At 70.5% G+C, this 23,678-nt stretch overlaps 1 protein-coding gene across 1 annotated transcript in view; it reads left to right on the top strand.

Moving 5' to 3' along the window:
- CACNA1F (calcium voltage-gated channel subunit alpha1 F) overlaps positions 1-22,685 on the top strand; it is a 64,847-nt gene extending 42,162 nt beyond the window's left edge. The window contains 20 exon segments of the mRNA XM_039509858.1: positions 246-404; positions 732-842; positions 1,036-1,119; positions 1,573-1,593; positions 2,744-2,872; positions 4,973-5,038; positions 5,726-5,817; positions 8,446-8,605; positions 9,463-9,584; positions 13,405-13,501; positions 14,140-14,242; positions 15,619-15,720; positions 16,250-16,380; positions 16,735-16,857; positions 17,707-17,939; positions 18,217-18,345; positions 18,725-18,891; positions 19,464-19,576; positions 20,525-20,827; positions 22,103-22,685. Coding sequence (XP_039365792.1) covers positions 246-404; positions 732-842; positions 1,036-1,119; positions 1,573-1,593; positions 2,744-2,872; positions 4,973-5,038; positions 5,726-5,817; positions 8,446-8,605; positions 9,463-9,584; positions 13,405-13,501; positions 14,140-14,242; positions 15,619-15,720; positions 16,250-16,380; positions 16,735-16,857; positions 17,707-17,939; positions 18,217-18,345; positions 18,725-18,891; positions 19,464-19,576; positions 20,525-20,827; positions 22,103-22,375 — 2,718 coding nt within the window. The 3' untranslated portion in view covers positions 22,376-22,685.
- The last annotated feature ends 993 nt before the right edge of the window (positions 22,686-23,678 follow it).

Below are 23,678 nucleotides of genomic sequence, written 5' to 3'. Positions count from 1 at the left end.
GGGCCAGGTGTGGGGCACAGCTCAGAGGGGGGCCGGCGGGGGGCAGGTGTGGGGCACGGCTCAGCGGGGGCGGGTGTGGGGCACAGCTCAGCGGGGCCGGCGGGGCCGGGTGTGGGGCACGGCGGGGCGGGGGCGGGTGTGGGGCACGGCTCGGGGGCGGGCGTGGGGCACGGCTCAGCGGGGCGGGTGTGGGGCACGGCTCGGGGCCCGGCGTGGGGCACGGCTCAGCGGGGCTCCCCCCACAGCGGCAGTGCGTGGAGTACGCGCTGAAGGCCCAGCCGCTGCGGCGCTACATCCCCAAGAACCGGCACCAGCACCGGGTGTGGGCGGCCGTGAACTGCTCGGCCTTCGAGTACGGCATGTTCCTGCTCATCCTGCTCAACACCATCGCCCTGGCCGTGCAGGTGCGGGCCGGGGCAGGGGGCGGGGGCGGGGGCGGGGCCTGGCTTGGGGGCGGGGCTGGGGCGGGCGGTGAAGCCTGGGGCAGGAGGCGGGGCCTGGACGGTGGGGTGGGGTCTGGGGGTAGGGGGCGGGCCTGGGGCAGGGGGCGGGGCCTGGGGGCGGGGCCTGTCCTTTCATCGGGGAGGGGCGTGGCCTGTCTGTCTGGGGGCGGGGCCTGGGTCAGGGGGAGGGGCCTGGGCGGGGGAGGGGCGTGTCCTTTCTTCGGGGAGGGGCGTGGCATGTCTGTCTGGGGGCGGGGCTTTCCCCTCTCACCCTCGGCCCCCCCCCAGCACTACGAGCAGTCGCAGCCCTTCAACTACGTCATGGACCTGCTCAACATGGTCTTCACCGGCCTCTTCACCGTGGAGATGGTGCTGAAAATCATCGCCTTCAAACCCCGGGTAGGCGGGGCCGGGCCGGGGGCGGGGCCTGGCGCAATGCGGGGCGGGGCCTGGCACGACGGGGGCGGGGCCTGGCGCAATGCGGGGCGGGGCCTTGTGTGAGGGGCGGGGCCTTGTGTGAGGGGGCGTGGCCTGGCAAGACTCGGGGTGGGGGGACGTTCCCGCATGGCTGACCCCCCCGCCCCGTTCCCAGCACTATTTCTGCGACGCCTGGAACACGTTCGACGCGCTGATCGTGGTGGGCAGCGTGGTGGACATCGCCGTCACCGAGGTCAATGTAAGTGCCCCCACTTCCCCCCAAATCCAGAGCGGGGATCCCGGCATCCGAGCCACACCCCGGCACTGGAGAATCACCCCTGCCTGGGCCCGGAGGGGTCCCCATGTGAACTGCCCCCGCCCCCCACCCCAGAGGGGTCCCTGTGTGAACCGCCCCCCGCCCCAGAGGGGTCCCCACGTGAATGGCCCCCGTGCCCAGCCCCAGGGGGGCTGCGTGTCGCAGTGCCAGGGGTCCTGGCATTAAATGTTTGGGAATCCACGGGGGTGGAACATGCTGGAGAAATACCCCCCCTCTGTCCGTCCGTCCCCCCACTCCATCTGTCCATCCGTCCATCCCCCCACGTCGGTTTCTGTCTCTCATCTCTCCCGGGGTTGGTTCCCGGCGGACGCCGCATCTCATGGCTTCATCCTCCTCCTCCTCATCATCATCATCACAACTCCATCCCCCCACTAGAATGGCGGCCATGTCGGAGAGGTAACGCCCTGGATCCCCCCACACGGGACTGGGGGGGCAGAGCCAGACGAGGCTCTGGAGGTGGACAAGATGGGGGGGTGCAGAGGGGATGTTGGAGGGAATTGTGGGGTAGCTGCGGGGCCTGGTGTGGGGGTCAGCAAGGGGCTGGTATGGGGGTCGGTGGGGGGTTGGTGAAGCCAGCATGGGGTCGGCGAGGGGCTGCCATGGGGGCCGGTGAGGGGGTCGGCGAGGGGCTGCCATGGGGTCGGCGAGAAGCTGCCATGGGGGCCGCGAGGGGTCGGCGAGGGGCTGCCATGGGGTCGGCGAGAAGCTACCAGGGGTCGGCGAGGAAGCTGCCAGGGGTCGGCGAGGGGCTGCCATGCGCGGGCGAGGGGTCGGCGAGAGGCTGCCATGGGGGTCGGCGAGGGGCTGCCATGGGGGCCGGCGCGGGGTCGGCGAGGGGCTGCCATGGGGCCGGCGAGGGGCTGGCGAGGGGCTGCCATGGGGTCGCGAGGGGCTGCCAGGGGCCGGCGAGGGGTCGGTGAGGGGCTGCCATGGGGTCGGCGAGGGCTGCCAGGGGTAGGCGAGGGGGCTGCCATGGGGGTCGGCGAGGGGTCGGTGAGGGGCTGCCATGGGGGTCGGCGAGGGCTGCCAGGGGTTGGTGAGGGCTGCCATGGGGGTCGGCGAGGGCTGCCAGGGGTCGGCGAGGGGGTCGGTGAGGGCTGCCATGGGGGTTGGCGAGGGCTGGCGGGGTTGGTGAGGGGCTGCCATGGGGGTCGGCGAGGGGTCGGTGAGGGGCTGCCATGGGGTTGGCGAGGCTGGCGGGGTTGGTGAGGGCTGCCATGGGGGTCGGCGAGGGGTCGGCGAGGAAGCTGCCATGGGGGTTGGCGAGGGGGTTGGCGAGGGGGCTGCCATGGGGGTCGGCACGGGGGCTGCCGGGGGGGACGGCGAGGGGACTGCCATGGGGGCCGGGGAGGGGGCTGGCGAGGGGCTGCCATGGGGTCGGCGAGGCCGGCGAGGGGGCTGCCATGGGGGTCGGCGAGGGGCTGGTGGTGTTGGCGAGGGGGCTGCCAGGGGGGTCGGCGAGGGGGTCGGCGAGGAGGCTGCCATGGGGGCCGGCGCGGGGGCCGCCATGGGGCGCCGTGACCCACCCGCCCGCCCCACCCCACAGAGCTCGGAGGACAGCTCCCGCATCTCCATCACCTTCTTCCGCCTCTTCCGCGTCATGCGCCTGGTGAAGCTGCTCAGCAAAGGCGAAGGGATCCGCACGCTGCTCTGGACCTTCATCAAGTCCTTCCAGGTGGGGCGGGGGGCCCCCAGGCAGGGCTGGGGGGGGGGGTCCCGGAGTCCAGCCCCCCCGGTCTCACTGCCCTGGCCCCCCACCCCACAGCCCGCTGGACACCGGGAGCAGGCGCTTTCAGCGAAGCCCGTCGGGGGGGACCCCTGAACCCCCCCACCCCTGAGTCCCAAACCGGAGGCTGCCCGGCCCCAGCAGGGCGCCTGGGCTGCACCAGCACCTCCGGCTGGGCCTGGCAGAGGAGGGGGCCCAGCCCCCAGCTGCCAGATGGGGGGTCGGCCACTCAGGTCACACCTGCCCTCTAGGGGTCGCTGCACCAATCACACACACTCATCCCCCCACCTAGGTACTTGAGTAACACGGAGGGGAAACTGAGGCACACATGGTGGTGAAAGGAAACATTAAGACCGTTCCCACTTTGTCACAGGGATGAGGGGTGTACACCCCGGGGGTTATGGGGGTTCACCCATGGGGGGATGGCGTGTACACCCCGGGGGTTATGGGGGTTCACCCATGGGGGGATGGCATGTACACCCCGGGGGTTAAGGGGGGTCACCTTGGGGGGGATGGGGTATACACCCCGGGGGTTATGGGGGTTCACCTAGGGGGGGATGGGGTATACACCCCGGGGGTTATGGGGGTTCACCCAGGGGGGGATGGCGTGTACACCCCGGGGGTTATGGGGGTTCACCCATGGGGGGATGGCGTGTACACCCCGGGGGTTATGGGGGTTCACCTATGGGGGGATGGGGTATACACCCGGGGGGATATGGGGGTTCACCCGTGGGGGGATGGGCTGTACACCCAGGGGGATATGGGGGTTCACCCAGGGGGGGGTGGGGTCTACACCCGGGGTTATGGGGTTCACCCATGGGGATGGCGTGTACACCCTGGGGTTATGGGGTTCACCCATGGGGATGGGCTGTACACCCGGGGTTATGGGGTTCACCCATGGGGATGGGGTATACACCGGGGTTATGGGGTTCACCCATGGGGGGATGGCGTGTACACCCCGGGGGTTATGGGGGTTCACCCATGGGGGGATGGGGTATACACCCCGGGGGTTATGGGGTTCACCCATGGGGGGATGGGGTATCCCCCCGGGGGGCTATGGGGATTCACCCGTGGGGGGATGGGGTGTACAGCCAGGGGGCTATGGGGGTTCACCCGTGGCGGGATGGGATATTCAGCCAGGGGGCTATGGGGGTTCACCCGTGGGGGGATGGGGTATACAGCCAGGAGGCTATGGGGGTTCACCCGTGGCGGGATGGGATATTCAGCCAGGGGGCTATGGGAGTTCACCCGTGGCGGGATGGGGTATTCAGCCAGGGGGCTATGGGGGTTCACCCGTGGGGGGATGGGGCTACTCCCAGGGGGAATGAGGGGATACAGGCAGGGGTTATGGGGGTACAGCCAGGGGATTATGGGGGTACTCCCAGGGGAATGAGGGGTACAGGCAGGGGTTATGGGGTACAGCCAGGGGTTATGGGGGTACTCCCAGGGGGAATGAGGGGGTACAGGCAGGGGTATGGGGTGTACAGCCAGAGGGTTATGGGGGTACACCCAGGGGGTTATGGGGGTACTCCCAGGGGGAATGGGGGGTACAGGCAGGGGTTATGGGGGTACAGCCAGGGGATTATGGGGGTACTCCCAGGGGGAATGAGGGGGTACAGGCAGGGGTATGGGGTGTACAGCGAGGGGGTTATGGGGGTACACCCAGAGGGTTATGGGGGTACTCCCAGGGGGAATGAGGGGGTACAGGCAGGGGTATGGGGTGTACAGCCAGGGGGTTATGGGGGTACTCGCAGGGGGAATGAGGGGGTACAGGCAGGGGTATGGGGTGTACAGCCAGAGGGTTATGGGGGTACACCTGAAGGAGAGGCCCTCACGCTCCTTGCCGGCTGGATTCCCCCAGAGACCGCCCTTCCCAGCATGCACTGCGTGGCACCCCTGGGGGCCACCCAGATGGAGCAATGCATGCTGGGCCCAGGGTTGGCTGGAGCTGGGCATGCTGGGAGCAGCCCTGGTGGAGTCAGCAGGGGCTGAATGGGGGGGCCGTGACCCCACCATATTCTGACCCCCCCCCCCCGTGTCTCTCCACAGGCCCTGCCCTATGTCGCCCTGCTGATCGCCATGATCTTCTTCATCTACGCCGTCATTGGCATGCAGGTGAGCGGGGGCGGAGCCTTGCACAGCTGTGCGTGTGCAACGCACACACTAGTGCACTGGCCCATGTGGGCCTTCACGCCCCCACAAGAGTGAACTGCTGGGGGTGCCTCTGAGACACGCCTGAGTGTGAGTCGAGCACATGTGCAAGGCTGCAACACACTGCCCTGCATGTGCAACATGCACCAAAGCACGTGTGGCACATTTGTGCAAGGCTAGGAGCGAGCGAGAAACACTGGAGCATGCACTGCAGACGTGCGCACACCTCTGAGTCTGCAGCCCATTCATGAGCATGTGTCACACACTTGTGCATGGCTGATTGTGCGACATGCACCAGAGGGTACCTCTGGCACGCGCACATCGTGCTGTGTCTGTCTCAGGTGCTGTGTCTGCCTGTGCAAGCTGGAGTGTGCTTCGCACACCTAGTTCTGGGCCACACTAGTATCTATCACGAGCAGACCCATTGAAACCCCAGTTGTGCAACGCACACCCCTGTGCAGCCCATGAGTGTGCAACACCTGCAGCCACGTGCCTCCACTGTGCTTAGGGCTCCAGTTGTGCACCGTACACATGTCTCTGCCTGGCACGCAGGGGCGGGGAGCTCAGGAGAGCTAACCTGCGGGGCGCTGGGGGGGCAATGGGCCCCCTTTGGGGTGTCCCCGCCCCCGGTGACGTCCTGGGGTGTTTCAGATCTTCGGCAAAGTGGCGCTGCAGGACGGGACGCAGATCAACCGCAACAACAACTTCCAGACCTTCCCGCAGGCCGTGCTGCTGCTCTTCAGGTAGCGCGGCCCCGGGGCCCCTGGGGCCCCCGCTCCCGCCGGGGCTCTGCCACCTCCCCCACTCCCCCGGGGCCCCCACTCCCCCCGGGCTCTGCCACCTCCCCCACTCCCCCGGGGCCCCCGCTCCCCCGGGGCCCCCGACACCCCCACTCCCCCGGGGCTCTGCCACCTCCCCCACTCCCCTGGGGTCCCTGACACCCCCATCCCCCCGGGGCTCTGCCACCTCCCCACTCCCCGGGGCCCCAAAACCCCACTCCCCCAGGGCTCTGCCACCTCCCCCACTCCCCCGGGGCCCCCAACACCCCCACTCCCCGGGGCTCTGCCACCTCCCCACTCCCGGGGCCCCCACTCCCGGGGCTCTGCCATCTCCCACTCCCGGGGCCCCAACTCCCCATCCCCGGGGCTCTGCCACCTCCCCACTCCCGGGCCCCCCACCCCACTCCCGGGCTCTGCCACCTCCCCACTCCCCGGGGCCCCGACACCCCACTCCCTGGGGCCCTGCCACCTCCCCACTCCCGGGGCCCCCACTCCCCAGGGCTCTGCCACCTCCCCACTCCCCGGGTCCCGACACCCCATCCCCGGGGCTCTGCCACCTCCCGGGGCCCCGCGCCCGCCGAGGTCCCCGACACCCCCGCTCCCCCCGGGGCTCTGCCAACTCCCCCACTCCCCCGGGGCCCCCACTCCCCCGGGGCTCTGCCACCTCCCCACTCCCGGGGCCCCACTCCCCGGGGCTCTGCCACCTCCCCACTCCCGGGGCCCCTACACCCCACTCCTGGGGCTCTGCCACCTCCCCACTCCCCGTGGCCCCCACTCCCCCGGGGCTCTGCCACCTCCCCCACTCCCCCGGGGTCCCCGACAACCCCACTCCCCCTGGGGCTCTGCCATCTCCCCAACTCCCGCCCCGGGAGCCCCAGACACACCAACTTCCCCCCCTGGGGATCTTGACGCCCCAAATCCCCCTTGGGGATCTGCCGTGCCCCAAACTCCCCCCCAGTGAGCCCTGATGCCCCAACTCCCCCTGGGGGCCCCTGAGGCCCCAACTCCTCCCAGGACTCTGCCTTCTCCCCAGCTTCCCCCCTGAGGTCCCCAATGTCCCAACTCCACCCCGGGGCTCCACCGTCTCCCCATTCTCCCCTGACGCCCCAACTCTCCACGTTGGGGCAGGGCTGGGGGCACCGTGGGGCTGGGTGATGCTGTGGGGCTGAGCTGGGACGGGTGCTGGGAGCGCCATGGGGCTGGGCGGGACTGGGTAGGGCCAGCTGCCATGGGGATGGTCAGGATGCTGGAGGGGGCAGGGAGGCACTGTGGGGCACCATGGGGCTGGGTGGCTGGGTGCTGGGAGTGCCGTGGGGCTGGGCGGCGCCGGGAGCCAGGGGGCTGGGGGGGATGCTGGGGGGAGCCAAGGGGCTGGGCGGGGCAGGGTGCCATGGGGCTGGGTGGGTTGCTGGAGGGGGCAGGGGGGCACTGTGGGGCGCCATGGGGCTGGGTGGCTGGGTGCTGGGAGTGCCGTGGGGCAGGGCAGGGCCGGGTGCCATGGGGCTGGGCGGGATGCTGGAGGGTGCCATGGGGCTGGGCGGGGCCGGGTGCCATGGGGCTGGGCGGGATGCTGGAGGGTGCCATGGGGCTGGGCGGGGCCCGGTTCCATGGGGCTGGGTGGGATGCTGGAGGGTGCCATGGGGCTGGGCGCCATGGGACTGGGCGGGGCTGGGTGCCATGGGGCTGGGCGGGATGCTGGAGGGTGCCATGGGGCTGGGCGGGGCTGGGTGCCGTGGGGCTGGGTGGGATGCTGGAGGGTGCCATGGGGCTGGGCGGGATGCTGGAGGGTGCCGTGGGGCTGGGCGCCGTGGGACTGGGCGCGATGCTGGAGGGTGCCGTGGGGCTGGGCACCGTGGGACTGGGCGGGATGCTGGAGGGTGCCGTGGGGCTGGGCGCATGGGGCTGGGCGGGATGCTGGAGGGTGCCGTGGGGTGGGGGGGGGCCTGGTGCCTTGGGGCTGGGCGGGATGCTGGAGGGTGCCGTGGGGCTGGGCGGGGCCAGGTGCCATGGGGCTGGGCTGGATGCTGGTGGGATCCGTGGGGCTGGGCGCCGGGGGGCGGGGGGGGCTGCTGGCGGGTGCCGTTGGGCGGGGCGCCGTGGGGCGGGGTGGGAGGCTGGAGGGGGCCGTGGGGCTGGGCGGGGCCAGGTGCCATGGGGCTGGGCGGGATGCTGGAGGGTGCCGTGGGTCTGGGCGGGGCCAGGTGCCATGGGGCTGGGCGGGATGCTGGAGGGTTCCGTGGGGCTGGGCGCCGTGGGACTGGGCGGGATGCTGGAGGGTGCCGTGGGGCTGGGCGCCGTGGGGCTGGGCGGGATGCTGGAGGGTGCCGTGGGGCTGGGCGGGATGCTGGAGGGTGCCGTGGGGCTGGGCGCCGTGGGACTGGGCGGGATGCTGGAGGGTGCCGTGGGGCTGGGCGCCCTGGGGCTGGGCAGGATGCTGGAGGGTGCCGTGGGGCTGGGCGCCCTGGGGCTGGGCGGGATGCTGGAGGGTGCCGTGGGGCTGGGCGCCCTGGGGCTGGGCGGGATGCTGGAGGGTGCCGTGGGGCTGGGCGCCGTGGGGCTGGGCGGGGCCCGGCTGACCCCCCTGCCCCCCAGGTGCGCCACGGGGGAGGCCTGGCAGGAGATCATGCTGGCCAGCCTGCCCGGGAAGCGCTGCGACCCCGAGTCGGACGTGGGGCCCGGCGAGGAATTCACCTGCGGGAGCCACTTCGCCATCGTCTACTTCATCAGCTTCTTCATGCTCTGCGCCTTCCTGGTGAGCCCCCCGGGCCCCCCGCCCCGCCCTGCCCCCCGGGGCCCCCGTCCGCCGGGGCCCCCTGGGGGGCCATCCGCCAGAGCCCCCTGTGTCCCCCGTGGGACCCCCCATCCGCCGGAGCCCCCTGTGTCCCCCGTGGGACCCCACCCCAGAGCCCCCGGTGTCCCCGTGGGACCCCACCCCAGAGCCCCTGTGTCCCCGTGGGACCCCATCCGCCGGAGCCCCTGTGTCCCCGTGGGACCCCCATCCACCGGAGCCCCTGTGTCCCCCGTGGGACCCCCCATCCCCCCGAGCCCCCAGTGTCCCCGTGGGACCCCATCCCCAGAGCCCCTGTGTCCCCATGGGACCCCATCCCCAGAGCCCCTGTGTCCCCGTGGGACCCCATCCGCCGGAGCCCCTGTGTCCCCATGGGATCCCCAGAACCCGTGTCCCCATGGGACCCCCATCCGCCGGAGCCCCCTGTGTCCACCGTGGGAACCCCCATCCGCCGGAGCCCTGTGTCCCCGTGGGACCCCATCCCCAGAGCCCCTGTGTCCCCATGGGACCCCATCCGCCGGAGCCCCCTGTACCCCCCATGGGACACCCCTGCCATGCTCCAGAGCCCCTGTGTCCCCTGTGGCCCCTGTGGGACCCCTGCCCTCCGCCAGAGGCCCCAGGGCCCCCCATGGTCCATGGGCACCAACCCCCCCCCCCCCAGGCCCCTGGTCGCCAAGCTCTGCTACGCCCCTTTCCTGGGGGTCATTTGCCCTTAACCCCGATCTGCCATAACCCCAGTGCCCCCATGCTGCATGGGCACGAGATGCCCCCCCTTGGGGACCCTGCCCCCCTCTTTTCACTGCTTGACCTCTGACCCCCAGAATTAAAACTTTGTTGCCGTGATCATGATCACTTTCACTTACCTGGACTGACGACTCCATCCTGGCCTGGCCACCCCCCACCTGGATGAGTTCAAACGCATCTGGTCTGAGTACCACTACCAGCCCAGTAGCCCCCCCCCCTCCCCCCCAACCCCCCTCCCCAGACCCCCAACCCCTCAGACCCCCAATTACCCCTGGCTCCAGACCCCCTCAGACCCCAAACCCCAATGGCTCCTCCCAGACCCCCCAACCCCCAACCCTCAATGGCTCCCCAGACCCCCAACCCCTCAGACCCCCAAACCCCAATGGCTCCCCAGACCCCAACCCCTCGGACCCCCAAACCTCAATGGCTCCCCAGACCCCCAATCCCCCGGACCCCCAAACCCTCAATGGCTCCCAGACCCCCAACCGCTCAGACCCCAAACCCTCAATGGCTCCCCAGACCCCCAACCCCTCGGACCCCAAACCCTCAATGGCTCCCAGACCCCCAATCCCCGGACCCCCAAACCCTCAATGGCTCCCCAGACCCCCAACCCCTCGGACCCCCAAACCCTCAATGGCTCCCCAGACCCCCAATCCCCGGACCCCAAACCCTCAATAGCTCCCCAGACCCCCAACCCCCTCAGACCCCAACCCCTCAATGGCTCCCCCAGACCCCCCAACCCCCTCAGACCCCCAAACCCCCAATGGCTCCCCAGACCCCCAACCCCTCGGACCCCCAAACCCTCAATGGCTCCCCAGACCCCCCAACCCCTCGGACCCCAAACCCTCAATGGCTCCCCAGACCCCCAAGCCCCTCGGACCCCCAAACCCTCAATGGCTCCCCAGACGCCTCTAAAACCCCTCAGACCCCCAAAACCCTGAATGGCTCCCCAAAGCCCCCAATTACCCGGGTCCTCCAAACCCCATGGACCCCCAACCTCCCAATTCCCTTGGGCCCCCCAAACCCCCTGGCACCCCCCCCAAACCCGCAGTTCCCCAAGCCCCCCAACCCCACAATGACCTCTCCAGACCCCCCCCCCAACCTCCCAGTTCCCCCAGGGCCGCCTCACCCCATGTGTGTGCCCGAGCAGGGGGCGGGCGGGGGGGGGGTGACACCTTCTGCCGGGAGGCTGAACAACGGGAGGAGGGGCCGGGGGGGCCGAGCTGCTGGGGGAGGGGGTTGGTTTCAGTCTTGGGCTGGGGGGTGCAGCCAGGGAACCCCAAGCTGGGGTCTAAGCTCCCTGCCCCCCCCGAAGGACTCGTTTTAGGGGTCCGGGCTGCCCCCCCCCGCTCTGCTGTAGCCGGCGGCCCTGCGGCCCCCAACCCCGTGTGACTGGCTGGCTGGGCCCCGGGGGCCCCGGGGGGGTGCGGGGCCCTGACTCCCCCACACTCCATGACACTGGTGTGGTGGTCCGTGGGGTGTCACGGAGTGTGGGGGTGTCCGGCCCTGCCCCCCCCTCCCGGGGACTCCCAGCCGGCCCGGAGCCCAGCCGGGTTCTGGGCCCCAGGAGCACCGGCTGCAGCCCGGCGCGGGGGCGGAGCCGGGGCCCCGCAAGCGGGCCCGTCGGGGGGTTCAGGGGGCTCGGATCCCAGCCTAGGCCCCTGAACTCCCAGCCCCAAACCGACACTGACCCCCCACTCGGCTCCCCTGAACTCCCCAGCCCCAAACTGACCCCCATCTCCCCGCTGCCAGAGGGGTACCGCCCCCCATCTCCCGCTGCCAGAGGGGGTAACGCCCCCCCATCTCCCGCTGCCAGAGGGGATAACGCCCCCCCCATCTCCCGCTGCCAGAGGGTAATGCCCCCATCTCCCTGCTGCCAGAGGGGTAACGCCCCCCCCATCTCCCCGCTGCCAGAGGGGATAACGCCCCCCCCATCGCCCTGCTGCCAGAGGGGTAACGCCCCATCTCCCGCTGCCAGAGGGTAACGCCCCCATCTCCCGCTGCCAGAGGATAACGCCCCCATCTCCCGCTGCCAGAGGGTGCGCCCCCATCTCCCGCTGCCAGAGGGGGTAACGCCCCCCCCATCTCCCGCTGCCAGAGGGGTAACGCCCCCCCATCTCCCCGCTCCCAGAGGGTTAACGCCCCATCTCCCCACTGCCAGAGGGGATAATGCCCCCATCACCCGCTGCCAGAGGTAACGCCCCATCTCCCCACTGCCAGAGGGTAACGCCCCCATCACCCGCTGCCAGAGGGGTAACGCCCCCCCATCTCCCCGCTGCCAGAGGGGATGACGCCCCCCCATCTCCCTGCTCCCAGAGGGGATAACGCCCCCCCATCTCCCCGCTGCCAGAGGGGATAACGCCCCCCATCTCCCCACTGCCAGTGGGGTAACGCCCCCCCATCTCCCCGCTCCCAGAGGGGTAACGCCCCCCCCATCTCCCCGCTGCCAGAGGGGATAGTGCCCCCCCCATCTCCCCGCTGCCAGAGGGGGTAACGCCCCCCCCATCTCTAGCCCGGGGTGACTCTCAGCCAGCGTAACAGAGGAGAGTAGGAAACTCTCCGGCATCCGGCCTGGCCTCCCCCAGCCCAGCACCTACAAGTCTCCCTGCATCCAGGGGGGCTCTGCCTGCTCCCTCCCCCCAGTCCTGAGCCCCCCCCTGGCTGCTAGGCGAGGTCACACCTGGTCCCCTGCAACAACAAACCCTCTCCCACCACCTTGTTAAACACTCAGCACACAGGGAAACTGAGGCACAGACGCTATTCATCTAAACCACCATAAAAATCCCCCCAATCCTCCGACTCCCCTGGGCCCCCAAAGCCCTGATTCCCCCATGCCCCCAATTCCCCCAGGACCCCCTGTGACGTGCGGTCCATGGGGGAAACCCCCTTCAGTGCAACAGCCCTTCCCGGGGGTCCGGCCCCTCCACCTCTCTGAGCCTCAGCACGTCTGGCTCTGCCGTGGGCCCCCCAGGGAGTCCCCTCGCTCTGGGCCCCGGGGGCCTCCCCCCCAAAGGGGATAATCCCGCCTGTGAGGAACTGGGACTGTTCTTACTGGGGGCGGTGAATGCTGGCGGGGGCGGGGGGGGTTGGCCTGGGAGGACGATCTGCATTGGGGAGGGGAGACTGGGCAGGTAATGGGAGAACCAGGAAGGGGGGAGGCCAGGGGACCCCTCTGCCCGGGGAGCTGAACAAAGGCTGGGGGAGGAGACGCTGGGGAGTGGGGGGGTTTCAGGAGCCGGCTGGGGAGTGGAGGGAAGCACAGACGGGGCTCTGACCCCCCAAGGGGGCTGTGATGCTCCCGGGACCCCAAGATGGACCTAATTGGGGGGATCCTGTTGTCTGTGCCGGCAAGGCCTGTCCTGGCCTGTGTCCTGTCAGCTAATAAACCTCCTGCTTTCCTGGCTGGCTGAGAGTCCTGGTGATCGCAGGGAGCCGGGGGTGCAGGGCCCCGACTCCCCCACACTCCGTGACACCCCGTTCTCTAGCCCGGAGCGACTCTCCGCCAGCGTAACACAGGAGGTTTAGCCAGCGTCTGACCCCGGCACAGGAATCTCCCCGGCCTGGCCCAGCACATCCCAGTCCCCCTGCAGCCAGGGGGGCTCTGTCTGCTGCCCCCCGCCAGCACCGACCCCCCTGCTCCCAGCTGGGCATCTGCTACCCCCGGCCCCAACCCGCCTCTGTCCATTGGCTTCTCTCCGGGCCCCTCTCCCCTCCTCTGTCCTCTGGCCCCTCGGGCTGGAGCCGGCTGGGCAGGTCCCCGGGCCCCTCTCCCCGCAGCCCATTGTCCCGCCCTGGCCAGAACCGGCTGCGGCTCCTGAGCTGGGTCTCTGGGTCACCAGTCACTGGGGGCTCCATCCTCCAGGCCTAATTCCCCTGCAAACCCCCAATTCCCCTGGGACCCAGAGCCCCCCCCCCCCCATCACAGCCCCAGCTCTACCCACTTGCCATTCCCCCATCCACCACCAGGGGCAGCAGACCCCCGTGGCGCACAGCTCCCCCCACCCCATTTCTCTCCCCAGGGGCCGCATTAAACACTTGGACGTGGTGACCCTGCTACGCCGGATCCAGCCGCCCCTGGGCTTCGGGAAGCTCTGCCCCCACCGCGTGGCCTGTAAGGTCCGGACGCCTGGGTTCTCCCCGGCTCTGGGAGGGGAGTGGGGGCTGGTGGTTAGAGCAGGGGGGTAGGAGCCAGGACACCTGGGTTCTCCCTGGCTCTGGGAGGGGAGTGGGGGCGGGTGGTTAGAGCGGGGGGGGGGTTGGCTGGGAGCCCGGACTCCTGGGTTCTCTCCCTGGCGCTGGGCGGGGCGGGGGGGCTGGTGGGGGGCGCGGGGGGGTCGGAGCCTGGACGCCTGGGGACTCCCGGGCTCGGGGAGGGGAGTGGGGGCTGGTGGTTAGAGCAGGGGGGGGTTGGCTGGGAGCCCGGACTCCTGGGTTCTCTCCCTGGCGCTGGGAGGGGAGTGGGGGCTGGTGGTTAGAGCGGTGGGCGGGGAGCGCGGACTCCTGGGTACTCTCCCTGGCGCTGGGAGGGGAGTGGGGGCTGGTGGTTAGAGTGGGGGGCTGGGAGCCCGGACTCCTGGGTTCTCTCCCTGGCGCTGGGAGGGGAGTGGGGGCTGGTGGTTAGAGCGGGGGGCTGGGAGCCCGGACTCCTGGGTTCTCTCCCTGGCGCTGGGAGGGGAGTGGGGGCTGGTGGTTAGAGTTGTGGGGGGTTGGCTGGGAGCTCGGACACCTGGGTTCTCTCCTTCCTCTCTCTGCAGAGGCTGGTGGCCATGAACATGCCCCTGAACGCAGACGGCACCGTCACCTTTAACGCCACGCTCTTCGCCCTGGTCCGCACCTCGCTCAAGATCAAGACCGAAGGTGAACCCCAGGGGTGTGGGGCAGGGGTGCTGTTGGGGCTGTGGGGGTCTGGCGTCTCTGGGCCCAGCCTGGCTTGGGGGGGGGGGATCGAGTGAGCGCTGTGGGGTGATTCCTAGACCCTAGTGTCTCTGGGTCCGTACAGAACTGGAGTCAATGGGGACTGGACATGCTGGGGGCAAAGGGTTAACTGGAGTGGGGGAGGGGGACTGGGATCCCCCCAGCCGCCTGGGAAAAATCAGCTTTTCAGAGAGCCATTGAGCCGCAAAATGCTGCATCATGAGAGTTGTAGTTCAGCTGCCTACCTTCTCCCATTCTCCTCCAGAGCCTGGGAGGGGTGGATGGACTACATCTCCCATGATACACCACAGCCTCCTTTCCTGCAGGGCATCATGGGAGTTGTAGTTCAGGGGCTTCGTGGGGCTCATTCTGGTACCTCACATTGCTGGGTCTCTCTGAGTCAGGGTTCCCGGATGGACTACATCTCCCATGATGCACCACAGTCTACTTTTCTCAAATGTGGCCACTGTGGCCCCATGCGGCCACCAGGGGCTTTTCTTGCGGCCACAGCCTCCTGGGTGGTGATGTGAGGGGCAAAGCAGAGATCCTGATTCCCTCCCATGGGTTCCCCACCTTCCCGGGGGCGGTGGGGCTTGGGCTTCGGGCTCCAGCCTTGGGCTCAGCCCCCCATCACCCCAAACCCGCCATCGCCCTGGGCCCTCCCCACCTCCAGCTTGTCTGCTGGGAAAAGTGATATTAACAAACATACAAATCTCACCTTGCACAGGAGCAAGTCTTAAGCACCTTATTTGGGTTTCTATCATGTGTGGGGCCAGTAATGGACAGAGACAACTGTATGTTATTGTTATTATCGTGTCTGCAAAAAAACCCGACACAAGTAACCTGCAGTGCTGTGGACGTGTGGACGTGCACATTGATTTGTTTTCCTACAGTTACGCAAGTATTTTAGTGTCAGTGCAGCCACCGGCAAGCGTCCGAGAGTCACTGCAAGGCATGCTGGGAGCGGTAGTTTCGTGCCTCTCACTCCCTGTTATCTATGAGTTGGGCTCCCAGCCGGACTACATCTCCCAGGAGGCGCCATGGGAGAGTCACTGCAAGGCATCCTGGGAGTGGTAGTCCAGGGCCATTGTGGGACTTGTAGTTCTTTTTTGCCTCATTCCAACCCCTCCACCCCATTTTCCTGACCCAGCTACAACTTCCATGATGCCTCGCACTCTCCCCTCTTAGCTAGGGGAGACAGTCCCCCCACAGGCCACAGTGCATCATGGGAGTCCCGCCCGGGAGGCCAGCCCCCCAGGGGGCCGTGGGCCTCTGACCTGTAGCTCACGGTGCCGGGCCTCCCATGTCACCCCCACCAGGGAACTTGGACCAAGCCAACAAAGAGCTCCGGGCCGTCATCAAGAAGATCTGGAAGAGAACGAAACCCAAACTCCTGGACGAGGTGATACCTCCGCCAGAAGGTGAGAAACACCCACCACCACATACAGCCAGGGAGAGAACCCAGGCGTCCTGGCTCCCTGCCCCCCGCCCCAGCCCCCTCTCCCTTCCCAGGGCTGGGAGAGAACCCAGGCGTCCTGGCTCCCTGCCCCCCCAACCACCAGCCCCCTCTCCCTTCCCAGGGCTGGGAGAGAACCCAGGCGTCCTGGCTCCCTGCCCCCCGCCCCAGCCCCCTCTCCCTTCCCAGGGCTGGGAGAGAACCCAGGCGTCCTGGCTCCCTGCCCCCCGCCCCAGCCCCCTCTTCCTTCCCAGGGCTGGGAGAGAACCCAGGCGTCCTGGCTCCCTGCCCCCGCCCCAGCCCCCTCTCCCTTCCCAGGGCTGGGCGAGAACCCAGGCGTCCTGGCTCCCTGCCCCCCCAACCACCAGCCCCCTCTCCCTTCCCAGAGCTGGGAGAGAACCCAGGCGTCCTGGCTCCCTGCCCCTGCTCTGCCCCCCACCTCTCCCAGAGCCGGGGAGAACCCAGGCGTCCTAACCCCCTCTCTCGCTCTGCAGAGGAGGAGGTGACGGTGGGGAAGTTTTACGCCACATTCCTGATCCAGGATTATTTCCGGAAGTTCCGGAAGCGGAAGGAAAAGGGGCTTCTGGGGCCGGACGCCTCCCCCAGCAACTCCACCGCCCTGCAGGTGAGACCCCCTCTCCCGGGGACACCGGGCCAGCTGGGGGCGGTGGGGGGGGGGACACCGGGCCGGCTGGGGTGGCGGGGACACCGGGCCGGCTGGGGGTGGCGGGGGACACCGGGCCGGCTGGGGGTGGCGGGGGACACCGGGCCGGCTGGGGGTGGCGGGGGGACACCGGGCCAGCTGGAGGTGGCGACACCGGGCCGGCAGGGGGAACACCGGGCCGGCCGGGGCGGCACTGGGCTGGTGGGGTGGGGAGGGGACACTGGGCCAGCTGGAGGTGGCGACACCGGGCCGGCCGGGGGGGGGGACACCGGGCCGGCCGGGGGTGGCTGCCCCACGGTTCAGGTCTCCCCCCAGGCCGGGCTGCAGACCCTGCAGGACCTGGGCCCCGAGATGCGCCGGGCGCTGTCCTGCGACCTGGAGGAGGGGGAGGAGGCGGCCGGGGACACCCTGTGTGAGGAGGAGCAGCTGACATGCCAGGTGAGACCCCCCCCCGCCCCCGTCACCCCCAGCACCCGCTGCCCCTCCCGCCACGGCTCCCGGTACCACCCCGCCCCTCCCAGCACTCCGCTGCCCTCCCGCCACGGCTCCCGGTACCACCGCCCCTCCCAGCGCCCCGCCCCTCCCAGCACCCACTGCCCTCCCGCCACGGCTCCCGGTACCACCCCCCTCCCAGCACCCACTGCCCTCCCGCCACGGCTCCCGGTACCACCCCCGCCTCCCCAGCGCCCGCCACCCCCAGCACCCGCTGCCTCCCGCCACGGCTCCGGTACCACCCCGCCCCTCCCAGGGCCCGCGTCACCCCAGCACCCGCTGCCCTCCCGCCACAGCTCCCGGTACCACCCCACCCTCTCCCAGCACCCCGTCACCCCCAGCACCCGCTGCCTCCCGCCACGGCTCCCGGTACCACCCCGCCCCCTCCCAGCGCCGCGTCACCCCAGCACCCGCTGCCCTCCCGCCACGGCTCCCGGTACCACCCCGCCCCTCCCCAGCGCCGCGTCACCCCAGCACCCGCTGCCCTCCCGCCACAGCTCCCGGTACCACCCCTACCCTCCCCAGCGCCCCGTCACACCCCCAGCACCCGCTGCCCTCCCGCCACGGCTCCCGGTACCACCCCACCTCTCCCAGCACCCCGTCACCCCCAGCACCCGCTGCCCCTCCCGCCACGGCTCCCGGTACCACCCCTACCCCCTCCCAGCGCCCCGTCACCCCCAGCACCCGCTGCCCTCCCGCCACGGTACCACCCCCGCCCCGGGTGTCCCCCAAGTGCCCTTTTCCCGGGCCTGAGTGTGCCACCCCCAGTTAACCCCTCCCCCCGTGTCACCACAGACCCCAGAGGGACTGCTCGGCAGCGCCCCCGACCACCGCCCCACGGCTTCCGTCTCCGCCCCGGCCGAGGGGGGTGGGGAGCCCCTGGCCAATGGGCTGCTGGACCCCCGGCACCCCTCTTCCGCCAGTCTGGCCAGGACCCCCAACCACCCCCCCAGCTACGAGGAGAACGAGAGGGGGCAGGAGGAGCTGCCCGAGCTACCCCACATCCCCAGCAGGCGCCGCATGAGCAGGTACCGGACGCCAGGGTTCTCCCCCGGCTCTGGGAGGGGAGTGGGGGCTGGTGGGTTAGAGCAGGGAGGGGGGCTGGGAGCCAGGACTCCTGGGTTCTCTCCCCGGCTCTCGGAGGGGAGTGGGGGCTGGTGGTTAGAGCGGGGGGGCGGGGGGGCTGGGAGCCAGGACTCCTAGATTCTCTCCCTGGCTCTGGGAGGGGAGTGGGGGCTGGTGGTTAGAGCAGGGGGGGCTGGGAGCCAGGACTCCTGGGTTCCCAGTGTCTGTGTGTCTGTCCAGGCGGAGCTCTGACGGGAGCTGTATCCCCCCGACGGTGCATGAGGAGCCCGCCCCAGCCGAGGAGATGGCGGGGCAGCAAGGCTACAATAGCCGGGAGGACGACTCGGAGAGCCTGGCTTCTCAGGACAGGTGGGGCGCTGAGCTGCAGCCACCTCTGGGGCAGGGCGGCTGGGGAACAGCTGCACATAACGCCTCACGGGGAGGGCTCCCGCACACTGGGACTGAGCTTGGACGCCTGGGTTCCCACCCTGACTCTTGCGGGTTGGAGCTGGAGTGGGGCTTGGGTTTACCCCACCTCCTAGCAACCGGGGAGCACCCCCCACATTGCCCCACGGGGGAGCTGGGCGGGGGGCGGGGCTGACTGAGGTGTTTTCCGTCTCTCTCTCCTGCTGCGTCCTTCTGTCCGTCTGACACTTTTGTCTTCCCTTCCTTCATTGTATGACCCCGTGGGGTTCAGCCCCGGATGCCGGGGTTCCCCCTTCCTTCTTTCATTCCTTCTCCGGCGCAGGCAGCCGTGTTTGGGGGACGCCCGGCTCTACCGGCGCCGCTGGGATGATGGCGGTTATGGGGGGTCCCTGCCGCTGCCCCATCGCCGCCTCTCCAACGCCCACCCAGACGGGGGGCCGGGGGGCCGCCTGGCCAAGCGCCGACGCCTCCTGCCCCCCACGCCCGCAGGTAGGGGGAGGTGAGGGGCCACAGGGTGGGGCTAGGGAGTGGTTGGGGAGGGGCAAACAGCTGGAAGTGGGGCTGGGGGCGGGGCAAGGGACAAAGATCTGGTGGTGGGCGGGGCTGGAAGGTACAAGGGGCGGGGCTATGATTGTGGGCGGGGCTAGGGAGGGGCCGGACGGAACATTGTGGCCGGGCATGGGGCGGGGCTAGTGGGGGCTGGGGAGGGGAGATTTGAGGATGGGGCAAGGTGGGAGGGGTGGGGCTGGGGAGGGGCTGGAAGGTGCAAGGGGCGGGGCTAGGGGCGGGGCTGGAAGGTGCATGTGGCTGGTTGTAAGGGGCGGGGCTATGGTTGTGGGCGGGGCTGGGGGAGGGGCCGGAAGGAACATTGAGGCAGGGCAAAGGGCGGGGCTAGGGTGGGCAGGGGAGGGGAGATTTGAGGATGGGGCAAGGTGGGAGGGGTGGGGCTGGGGGCCAAGGCAGAGGGGGAGGGACGGGGGTGGGGCTTGATGGGAAGGGGCGGGGCCTGGGCTGAGGCCATGTGAGCGCTGGGGAGTAACCGCCCCCCGTTGGCCCCCCAGGCCGGAAGCCGCCCTTCCTCATGCAGTGTTTGCAGCGGCAGGGCAGCTGTGAGGACATGCCCATCCCGGGCACCTACCACCAGAACGCCCCGGACCGGCGCCACCACCCCCAGGTACCTGCACCTGGGGCCGCCTCTCGCACGGCCATTCGCACGAGGCGGCACGCCCGGGGTGCGGGGTGGCAGAGCCGGTGCAGAGCTCTCTCTCTCGTTCACGGTGCCCTGGCTGGGCCCGGCTCTAGGCACCGGCAAATCAAGCCAGGGGGCAGCACTCCGGGCAGTTGTGCTCTGCCTCTCGGAGCTTGGGGCGGCAAAAAACGCTGGAGCCAGCCCGGCTGGGGATGGGCACCTAGCGCCCGCTGGGGGGTGGGCGCCTCCTTTGGTGCCACGGGGCGTCTCCCAGCCTGTGTCCATAACAGCCAGAGGGCAGACGCCCTGCACGTGGAGCTGAGCCACGGGGCTGTGTCCGTGCGATGGTGCGACGGGGTGTGTGTGCATGTGATGGTGCGACGGGGTGTGTGTGCATGCGATGGTGCAGCATGGGGTATGTGCATGCGGAAGTGCAATGGGGGCTGTGTGCGTGCAATGGTGCAATAGGGACTTGTGCATGTGATGGTGCAACAGAGGGCGTGTGCATGCGATGGTGTGATGGGGCATGTGATGGTGCAAAGGAGGCTGAGTGCCCATGATGGTGCAACGGGGGGGCATGTGCATGTGATGGTGTGACTGGGGGTGTGTGCGTGCGATGGGGGGCGTGTGCGTGCAATGGTGCAACGGGACGTGATGGTACGACTGGGGGTGTGTGCGTGCGATGGGGGGCGTGTGCGTGCAATGGTGCAACGGGACGTGATGGTACGACTGGGGGTGTGTGCGTGCGATGGGAGGCATGTGCGTGCAATGGTGCAACGGGACGTGATGGTACGACTGGGGGCGTGTGCGTGCGATGGGGGGCGTGTGCGTGCAATGGTGCAACGGGACGTGATGGTACGACTGGGGGTGTGTCCGTGCGATGGGGGGCGTGTGCTCCCCCCGCAGCCCCCCTCACCCCGCTCTCCCCCCCAGGGCTACGGCAGCGCCGCCTCCTGGCACAGCACCAGCCGCCCCCCCGGGGACTCCTCGCAGGCCTGGGCTGTGCCCCCCAAGCGGGGCCGGCTGCTCTACGCCCCACTGCTGCTGGTGGAGGAGGGGGGGCTGACGGTCAGGGGCTGGGGGGAGAAGAGCAGCAGCCGCAGCCTCCCGCCCCCCTCCCGCACCCGCTGGGGGGCCCACGAGCCGGACCTGCCCTGGCCCCCCTACGCCCATCTCCACGTGCCCAGTCCCAGCTACCACGACCAGCGGGGCAGCGCTGACAGCCTGGTGGAAGCCGTGAGTCGGGGGGCCAGCTGGCTGGGGGGGCCGGGAATGGGGTACGGGGCCCGTCCCCTCCGGGGGCCCCGGCTGGCTCTGGGGGCTGGGAATGGGGTACGGGCCCGGCTGGCTGGGGGCCGGGAATGGGGCCCGTCCTCCGGGCCCGGCTGGCTGGGGGCCGGAATGGGGCACGGGCCCATCCCCTCCGGGGCGCCGGCTGGCTGGGGGCCTGGAATGGGGTACGGGCCCGCCTCCGGGCCCGGCTGGCGGGGGGGCCGGGACTGGGGTACGGGGCCCGTCCCCTCCGGGGGGCGCCGGCTGGCTGGGGGGCCGGGAATGGGGTATGGGGCCCGTCCCCTCCGGGGGTGCCGGCTGGCTGGGGGGCGGGGAATGGGGGGTGGGGCCCGGCCCCTCGGGGGGCGCCGGCTGGCTGGGGGCTGAATGGGGTATGGGGCCCGTCCCCTCTGCTGGCCCCAGCTGGCTGGGGGGGCCGGGAATGGGGTATGGGGCCCATCCCCTCTGCTGGCCCCGGCTGGCTCGGGGGGCCGGGAATTGGGGACTGGGCCCGTCCCCGCCGGGGGCGCCGGCTGGCTGGGGGCCTGGAATGGGGCAGGGCCCGTCCCTCTGCTGGCCCCGGCTGGCTGGGGGCTGGGAATGGGGTACGGGCCCGCCCTCCGGGCGCCGGCTGGCTGGGGGCCGGGAATGGGTACGGGCCTGTCCTCTGCTGGCCCCGGCTGGCTGGGGGCCAGGAATGGGGCACGGGCCCGCCTCTGCTGGCCCCTGGCTGGGGGCCGGAATGGGGTATGGGGCCCGCCCCTGCTGGCCCCGCTGGCTGGGGGCCGGGAATGGGGTACGGGCCCGCCTCCGGGCGCGCCGGCTGGCTGGGGGCCGGAATGGGGTACGGGCCCGCCTCTGCTGGCCCGGCTGGCTGGGGGCCGGGAATGGGGTACGGGGCCCGTCCCCTCCGGGGGCCCCGGCTGGCTCTGGGGGCTGGGAATGGGGTATGGGGCCCGTCCCCTCCGGGGGCGCCGGGAATGGGGTACGGGGCCCGTCCCCTCCGGGGGGCGCCGGCTGGCTGGGGGGCCGGGAATGGGGTATGGGGCCCGTCCCCTCCGGGGGGCGCCGGCTGGCTCTGGGGGCCGGGAATGGGGTACGGGGCCCGTCCCCTCCGGGGGGTGCCGGCTGGCTGGGGGGGCCGGGAATGGGGTACGGGGCCCGTCCCCTCCGGGGGCGCCGGCTGGCTCTGGGGGGCCGGGCGGGCGCCTCCGTCTCTCTGACCCCCCGTCCCCCCAGGTGCTGATCTCGGAGGGCCTGGGGCTCTACGCCCGGGACCCCAAGTTCGTGGCCTTTGCCAAGCGGGAGATCGCCGACGCCTGTCACATGACCATCGCCGAGATGGAGAGCGCCGCCTCCGACCTGCTGAGCCGCGGGCGGGGCGCCGGGGGGCGCGGGGGGCCCCTGGGCAGCGACGGGGAGGGGCCCCCCCTGTACAGCGACGAGGAGCCGTTCCGCTCGCGGGCCGAGGACGAGCTGGCCGACGAGATGGTCTGTGTGGCCTCGTATTGACCGGGGCGGGGGGCACGAGGACCCCCCCGAGGGGACCCCCAGGACTCAGAGATACAGCTGGACCCGCCCCCAAGGGCAGGGAGGCGGGGGAGCCCCCCGGGGGTGCAGCTGGGAGCAGTGGGGGCCAGGAGAAGACAGACGAGGGGGCTCCCCCCCAAACGCAGCCCCCTCATTGGCCGAGGGGGGGGCTGTGCTAGCAGCCCCGCCTCCTTTGCTGAAGCCACGCCCCCACCCAATGGGGAGCCCCCTGGGGTCGGGGCGGGGGGCGGAACTGGGACAGTTCAATAAAGTCTCTTTGGAAGAAGTGAGGTCTGGGGTCTCCTGTTGGGGGGGGTGTCGCAGGGACCCCCCAGCACAGGATATTTGGGAGGGGGAATCGCCTAGAGGACTGTGGCTGCATCCACCCCAATGGAAGCCCCCCACTCGCAAGGAGAGAACCCAGGAGTCCGGCTCCCAGCCGCCCCCTGCTCTAACCACCGGACCCCACCCCCCTCCCAGAGCTGGGAGAGAACCCAGGAGTCCTGGCTCCCAGCCCCCACCCCCCTCCCAGAGCTGGGAGAGAACCCAGGAGTCCTGGCCCCCAGCCCCCCCCCCAACCACTAAACCCCACCTCCCTCCCAGAGCTGGGAGAGAACCCAGGAGTCCTGGCTCCCAGCCCCCCCTTCTCTAACCCCCAGCCCCCACCCCCATCCCAGAGCCAGGGAGAGAACCCAGGAGTCCTGGCTCCCAGCCCCCCCCGCTCTAACCACTAGACCCCACCCCCATCCCAGAGCTGGGAGAGAACCCAGGAGTCCGGGCTCCCAGCCCCCCCTGCTCTAACCACCAGACCCCACTCCCCTCCCGGAGCTGGGGACAGACCCCTGGGCCCAGCTGCAGTGTCTTCCCCCCGCCCCCCGTTCCCGTGGGGGAGGGGGCGGGGGGGCCGCCCTCGCAGACCCATGGACGATTGGGGCAGAGGGGTTCTTATCTCGTCCCAGCGCTTGGGGGGGCTCTCCCTGGCCCTAGTTAACCCACTATAAATACCCTCAATTCCTCCCGGGTCCAGCCCCCAGGCCCCACCCCGCATCAGGCCAGGAATGGAGGGGGCATGTGTGGGGGTGAGCCCTGGGGCCAGGAGTCCGTCCGAATGCACACGCCCTGCACGGGTGACACAGCGATGGTTTGCCCAGTGCAGAGATGCAGCCGCCTCTGGGGCACCACCGGGGCACAGCCGTGCATAACGCTGCAGGAGAACGGCTCCTCTGGCACTGAGATGCAGCCACCTCTGGGGCACCACCGGGGCACAGCCATGCATAACGCTGCA

This window comes from Mauremys reevesii, linkage group 22 (genome assembly GCF_016161935.1).
Source record: "Mauremys reevesii isolate NIE-2019 linkage group 22, ASM1616193v1, whole genome shotgun sequence".
NCBI classification, from domain to species: domain Eukaryota; kingdom Metazoa; phylum Chordata; order Testudines; family Geoemydidae; genus Mauremys; species Mauremys reevesii.
This window is presented reverse-complemented; position numbering and strand designations above follow the sequence as displayed.